The following is a 7,780-nucleotide window of genomic DNA, read 5'->3' as shown; positions in this document are numbered from 1 at the left end:
CTTAACCTTTGACTCTTCTGGGCAGCATTAAAACCAACCTAAAGAGGTTTCTTTTCTTCTTTTTCAGTTTCTGACTCTTACACACTTTATGGTAATGAGATGGTTATTGTGTTTGTCTAATATTTTACTCGAGTGGTACAATTAATGCAGAAAGGATGGATTTTAGAGAAAATGTAAGCTCGCTGTTTCTTCTAGATTTGTTTCTACATATCCCAGTATATTTGTGCATTTGGAAGGTGGCTGCTTAGGGAGAGAGGTGACTGTGGCTCAGATGAAAAGACTAAGTAAAGTCATAGTGCCACCACCTTTCATACACTAAAAAGGATATTCCTAAGAAGATACAAAGGTTAAATACCAGTTTTCATCCCAGCTCTAAATATGAGCATTTTTAGCGTCAGTTTATAGATGGTTTACAACCAACAGTTCTACAGAAAACAAAATTGCATTTCCTTCAACAGAACATTTAAGTGCAATACAGTAACTGCTTACTCATATAAACCAGTTACATTCCTTAAGGGGAGCTTTTTGAAAACAATGCTTATTGGAATTTTCAAACACATAGTTGGTACCAGAAGGAAACATTTGCACTATTCACACCAATGATTACTATATAATACACATGGCAAATATAGTTTTTGCTTTCACTTCTCATGTACAGTGCTCATTTTGGGGGTTTTGTAAACCACTTACCATTTATATATATATATATATCTTTCTGTATATATATATATGTATAATCTTTCAATGCTGCTGGTGAAAATCCTATCTTTAAAGCCACAAAATCTTCACCTTTATTTCTTAATTAATATTAACCTGTGGAAAAAAACATTTTTCTAACCGACTTCATATACATAGAAAAAATTTTGCAATTTTACAGAAACTGTATTACCCATTCCCTTGACATCTGATGAAAGAGACCTAACTTTCAAAAGTAGAGAGCTGGATTTTCAAGAATGCTTTCAACTATCTATACAGTTACTGTAGTGTTTCTTATAAATTCAACAGATGTTTTCAGAATGTAGTTATTAAAATCTTATGTCTTTAYGCAAGAACAGCCTTAAGGTTGAATATTTACATTGCTTTATAAAAGTTCCCCTCGATTTTCAATGTTCACCCACATACCTGGTACAGTAACAAAGATTCTGCAAACTTAAAACACTTTAATTAAATAATACTCAGAGGCACAAAGCAAACCTCAGGAATACATGGGTGAACACTTTCTTAAATAATTACTACATTCTAACATCTTCCACGTGTTTACCATTAAATGTGAAACGTTCCCATTAAACAACCAGAGATACAGTAAGAATTAAATGTTTTGTAGTTTCAAATAGAACATTCTTTTCACAAAACATAACAAATGTCTAAAATAGGTTCTTAATCTAGATAGGAAAAAGGTAAGCTTTTCACTTCATACGCATATTTTGTGTGTGTGTGTGTGTGTTTCTGTGTATATATATATATACATACACACACATAATTTGTCTCTGTGTGTGTAACTATATATGTATATGTATATACACATATATCACGTATGAAATATTGCTTCTATACTACTTTTCATCAGGCTAAGAAAACACAAGATTTGCACCACAGTTACAAAAAATTGGCTTCTACAAGAATTTTCAAAACTTGAATGCTGCTCAAACAATTGAGAAAAAATAATTTGCGTTATCAAACTGTTCTAAAAATTCTCTTCTTCAAAAACGTATTCTCCTGCTTTGTTTTTTTTTTAATTTTTAAAAAGACACAAAATATGCATAGCTATCAACATTATGTCAAACAGCCAGAAAAAAAAAATAGTGTTTATTGCAGCTGTAGTAATTGAAAAATGAAGTTTAAAAGATGAAAATTGTAAGCCACAGAAGGCACAAGAACAATTGTACTTGTGGGGGAAAAACTGGTATTCTGAAGGATTTTTTATCCTTCCGCTGGTGCATTTAAGGTCTAGGCACAGACTAAAACCTCAAGTTTATATGCAGAAATAAATCAGAATTAGCAGTGAATGAATGGCAACATGGGATTTCTACATGGATTTTGAAATTCTTTCCCTATGTAAACTTTTTGTTACAATAAAAGTAGCCTTCTGCCTTTTAGCCATTTTTAGTGAAATAGTATTGAGATCATTTGAAAAATACTTCTCTCTACTTACAATTTAGTAGGAGCTATGCTGTGTATTTATAATTATAGGTGTATTGGGAGGCACAAAGGCAATATGGCTATACTGCAGTAAAATCACCATAACTGAAATGATCAAATTATCTTTTTTTTCCTTTTTCAGACCAAGGAGTTGAAATGTATTTGTCTTTTAAGATGAAATTTCTACTCTTAATTCCTATGCCTCATGTACTATTGAGATTATGCTACTTATAAATAAATAAATAAATGCAACAACATCAAGTGTTGAGTACACAATYTCACTTATTTAGATTATGTGAATCACATTGCAGCCAAATAATAATAATAATATTAATAATAATAATAATAAACATAACGTAACAGTAAAATCACAGATCAAGATGATAGCTAGTAGTATGTCCACATAGTATGACTAAAGTATGGCTTTGCTTTCTTATGTCCAAGGTGACAATGCAGTGTTGCATTTTGTATCTGATGGTATGCCAATGATGAACTTACTGTATTAAAACTTGAGCATTTTATGCCACTTCTTCCCATAAATCAAAAAAAGTGCATGAACACAATTTGCATCCTTTCTTACTCAGAATTCATTGGAGTTACATCTTTATGAAGTGTAATGTTTACCAAAGCATGAAAGGAAAGGAAAGGAAAGGAAAGGAAAGGAAAGGAAAGGAAAGGAAAGGAAAGGAAAGGAAAGGAAAGGAAAAAAGAGAAAAGGAAAGGAAAAAAGATGACACGTCCCAGCTACTGTGAGGATACGTACAGTATTAGGTACTTTCAGGGATTTTAAGATCAAGATTTGCTTTGCTTTTAATGCATAGTGAAAATGTTGGCACTTCATCCCATGCTATTGTCTGCACTGCCTATACTCTACAGATACTGCCAGTGCTTGAAAATAATGACAGGGAATCGTAGGATTGTGCTGTTTAATTTGAAGTCAGCAGGTTTTTAAGGCTTTCTGCTGACAATAATTGCTTTCATACATTTCTGTCTATCAGCAGTATTTGTAAATGAAGTGAAATTGCAATGATCAGGTCAGCTCTTTAGTCACATGGGTAAACTTTCACTCTCCAAAGTCAAAATGTAATTTAGAAATAAAGAAATAAGATATCAATATCCTAGATGGTCTAAACATAACTCTCAGCTAATTAGGAACTTTCTCTAGATTCAGATCGAATTAGGTAGGGGAAAATACTATTGACGATAACAATAAATTCTTACTGCATCTGTACAAAAGACGACAGAGAAAATGACAAATACAGAGTGCCATAGCATATTCAACCTTCCCCCAAACTTTTGGAAACGACACCTTTCTGAAAACGTGAGAAAAGGAGAGCCATTGAAGACAGCGCAAGAACTAGCAGCGAGCTCTCCTTCCTTATGCTGACACAGCATGGTATAGCATTCAGGCGAATCCAGATCCATCGTGCACTTTACGCTGTAACTCAGGTTTTGGTCAAGACTAGCTCCAGCTTCAGAAGACAAGCACAGCGCATTGCTCACAGGGATTTTTTTTTTAAAAGCTGCACTTATGGTAATTTAAAAATCCAATTTGGCTATCTGAACCCTGCATAGCCAGGAGGACACTGCAATCTTTGTATATGCTTGATTAGATTTTTATGAAAATGTAATTTTTATACTTCCGATTAGGAAAAGACTAATTATATTTTACAGCTACAAACAACTATTTTTTTTTTCCTTTGCCTCAGCACTGCGAAGCTAAAATGCCTTCTTCTACTATAAATAAGATCATTCAAAAAGTGCTTTTCAGGACAAATGTTGAATACAGACAGACAACTTTGTGTACTGGAAAGGGGATTTTGGGGGGTAAAATGGACTGAGCAAAGAATAAATTTAGGGACTAATGCCACTTAAAGTAAGACCAAGACATGGCAATTTAGTGTGCTGAAGGTTTCATTTTTACTCTATGGAGAGTGAAATGCTTCCATTTTAATAAGCTGACCATATTATAAAATTAGTGTGGTTGATACAATATTGTGCATGAATTACTGGCCTTACCCTGCAAGAATAGTACTTGATTTGTGCAAACTTGCCTTGCCGCAATTTAGAAAAACAACAACCTGGCTTGTTGATTACTGGTGCAGGGTATTTATCATTCCTGTAAGGGAAAGCATGAAGAACAAGCTTTTTTGGGTATCACTTCTTGGAGTGAGTACCTAAAATAGATGTTGTAGTTTTTTTGAAGTATGAAACAAAATCTACTTATTGGTTAAAAGTATATAAAATAGAAAAAGCTCTAAGCTTATGAAGTGACTCCACAGAGTTCAGACCTTTAGCAGTATAAACATAATATAAACTTCATTGTCTGTAGTATTGTGCCATGACATTAGTCTCACTAAGACAAAATGCCACTTCGCAGCAAGCAATAAATCTGACAAAGCATTTTAAAACATAATGCCCTAACTTGCTAAGACAGGCTTTTACATGCTTCCAAATTCTTCTCCCTGAAAATTAACCCCATTTATTCTCCAAATGTTAAGGGTCTTGGGCAAAAGTAAACTGAAGGCTGAAGTAAAATAACTATCCCCTTGGAACTGAACAAAAACTTAAAGATAAACCCAGGAGGGATCACAGTCTAATTTCATATACATATATATGTATGTGATACACATATATATGAAATTAAAAGAGACACACATGACTTGGGCATCAGAAGGGGACTGCTACTTTCATACATTCATAAATAGCTGCTGAACTCTCTACTCATGAAGAAGCTCTTGTAGGCAGTTTGGGGATTTGAAAATCTCGGGGACCTCACTGTCCAGCTTACAGATGACCTTGTATATGGCCTTCTTCCAGGAAGGATCAACATCTTTGCCTGCGATAATGGCATTGAAAAACTCCCGTAACGTGATCTGAGCCACTTCCAGGAATCTCTCTGGAACCTGCTGATACAAGGAGACAATGGCATTAATACAGTTTTCAATTTCAAGTCTCTGGTTCTTCAAAGGAAACTGAGCTAAGTTCTTTCTTTCAGAAAGGGGCTTACATAGCACCTGCATTTTCTAAATGTGGCAGCCTTCTATTCTCTTATGCAAAGCTGTTATATATAGTACTATAGCAATAACTTTTATAACATGTGTTAGAGGTCTTTGTAAAGTCTACTGACAGAATGTAGGTAGCAAAATGTTACTGTCTGAGTTTGGAGAGTGGGGGATTTATAGGATATAATTAGCAGGAGGGGAAACAAACACAATTGTCTTTAAGGAGAGAAATCTCTGTTTGAAATCTCCATGCAGTTACAGCTATGTTCTCCTTTCTATGTGGGAACTAATACAAAAGCTATGCACACATGGAAAGCTCTCGGTACCTCTATGCTTAACTTTGGTCAGAACCAGTGCTGAAAACTATCAAAGAAATAGGATATCTGTGAATGGTTGTTCATAGCTTAAAAACAAGCTAGCAATCAAGCTTTCAGCTAATGGCTTGATTCTGTGGCTGTTTTGTGCATGAGACTCCCGTAAGATGGCTTTCTTGGGAGATATTATGGTCTTCCCTTCTTTTTCAGAAACTGACAAATAAAAACCCAACCTCTTCAATGGGCGCATTGTGCTTAGAGTGGCTACGGTACTGGGATATGTCAAACTCATCTGGGTTTTCTAAATGTCACTGTCATTCCACGGGTAAATCAAACGGCCAGCTAGCAGGGGTACATCATCCTCAGAAGCCCCAGAACTACAGCTGCACATTAAAAAACACATTTATCTCTGAGGTTAGGCAATTCATCCTAAATAGTTCTCTCAGACATCAGCAGCACCTTCTTACCCTCTTCCCTAAATGACTTAAAAGCAATCTCTACAATGAACCACAGGTCAGTTGCGAGGTTGATGTCATCTCCATAAAGGTATTATTTTCCATTTTTATTATGGAAATACGGCTTCATAGCTCTAGAACTGCTAATACATGGCCGGCCACTAGCCAGCATGCTTATAATAGTAAATACTCCCTCACTGCTATTTGCCCACTCACAGTACACCTGGCAAGGGCAGCTCTCCGACCTGCAGTAGGGTGCATTTACACTCTCTCTATGGCCAACACAGATCTGGGTGGATCTCACTCATTTATTGGGTGCACATCACATTGCAAGATCAGGGCCTGCTCGTTATCCTGTATTTTAGACCTTTGTTCTTCCACCTTTAGAAGTCACTTTCAAAAAACATGGCTGCAAAAGTGCRTGCTTACCCTGACACTATGAAGCTCTGGAGCCTAACTCACCTATTGCAGCTGGGAAAACACTAGCAGTTTACTAGCCATGTTTTGCCATCAGCTAAACATGTCATCAGCTCCCCTTGATGTCAGCTGACAAATTCTGTTTCCAGAAGCTCTGAAGCTTGTGGAAGTTCCCTATGTAACTCTAAGATTGAAATCTGGCCCCACACATTCATCTCTCCTCCCAAAGACAGGTTGCCTTTTGTGGAAATTTTTAGTCAACAGGCCACACAGAAAACATTTTTCCAGACATCCCATTGCAGCAATGATTATGAGGGAAGAAAACAACTATTGCCTTTCAGTTACTCCAGCTCAAAGAAATAACTTAAAACTTCAAATAACCACTCTCATACTTGGGCACTAGCGTATCTATAAAAGATTCCATGCTTGTCTCTTTCTTGCATTGCTAAAAAAAATGATGCACTTTTCTGTTCATGCAGTTCAACAAACCACTCATTTGCTGCTGATGGCATTTGGTATTGCTTGGAGCCAATCGAAGGTAAGGAGTCATTAACTAAATGGTACTAGAAAGCAAGAAATATATTAGATAACCACTTCCTGGTGTACACATTTCTGCCAGCTCACAAGGGCAAAAAACTGCTGTTTTTTGCCTTTGCACTTGGGAAGAAAGCTCACACCTTTCAATTTTGGTGTCCACTTCAAGGGAGCAATATTTGATGCCTTTGTTCCCTCCCAAGCCACTGGAGACAGGAGGCTGGCAATTACAAGCACCTCCATGAGAAGCATAAAGTCCAGATGGAAAAAGTCCTGCCTCTTCCTACATAGTTACACTTGTGACAACTTTAGCATGGAAGTGACAATCTGGGTTATAAGTTTGGCCTTTGCCATTGAATTTCTATCTGCGCATAWGAAAGTTTTCCAAATAGGAGATGCTGCTTTTCCACAGAGTATGAAGTGTGAAACCCGGGAGCCACTAGCTTCCAGGCCTCCCATCTCCTTGAAGACACGTAGGCTTGTCTTCTAGGCTAGGAATTAGCTTTTAAGGTCTGACTTCATTGTACCTGAGTCCCATTTGCAGCGCCAGACCCCTCCAAACTCTGTAGCACAACGTGCAGAGAGCAGCTCACAAACATAGCAGCGAAGTAAGCCCTGAGGGGGCTTTGCAGAGACCTCCTCATAATGCCGAGTTCCCAAAGACCCTTGCTACTCCTAAGGCATCAGAGCCATTCATACCTCATTCCTTTTGGGATGTTATTAGTAATTTTTCATGTCAAACTGGATTACACATGTTACTTTACGTGTTGTAATGCGAACAGCACTGTGATTAATCCCCACAGGATAGTATGCCGGCCAACATCTTTCCTTTCTAGAAAGAGACCGTACAGTGTAGGTTTTTTTTCTTAAAAAAAAAAAAAAAATACTAGTGAAGTCCAGAGCCTGAAAATAAATG

General features: G+C 36.7%; 1 protein-coding gene across 1 annotated transcript in view; it reads right to left on the bottom strand.

Moving 5' to 3' along the window:
* Positions 1 to 3,833: 3,833 nt before the first annotated feature.
* The window catches only part of PROX1 (prospero homeobox 1), a 45,390-nt gene continuing 41,443 nt past the window's right edge, over positions 3,834 to 7,780 (bottom strand). Inside the window, exon 5 of the mRNA XM_026088838.1 lies at positions 3,834 to 5,045. Coding sequence (XP_025944623.1) covers positions 4,860 to 5,045 — 186 coding nt within the window. The 3' untranslated portion in view covers positions 3,834 to 4,859. The remainder of the gene's footprint in view (positions 5,046 to 7,780) is intronic.

This window comes from Apteryx rowi, unplaced genomic scaffold, assembly GCF_003343035.1.
Source record: "Apteryx rowi isolate R43461 unplaced genomic scaffold, aptRow1 scaffold_79, whole genome shotgun sequence".
NCBI classification, from domain to species: Eukaryota; Metazoa; Chordata; class Aves; order Apterygiformes; family Apterygidae; genus Apteryx; species Apteryx rowi.
Note: the sequence above shows the minus strand (reverse complement) of the source record. Positions and strands in the feature narration are given on the sequence as shown.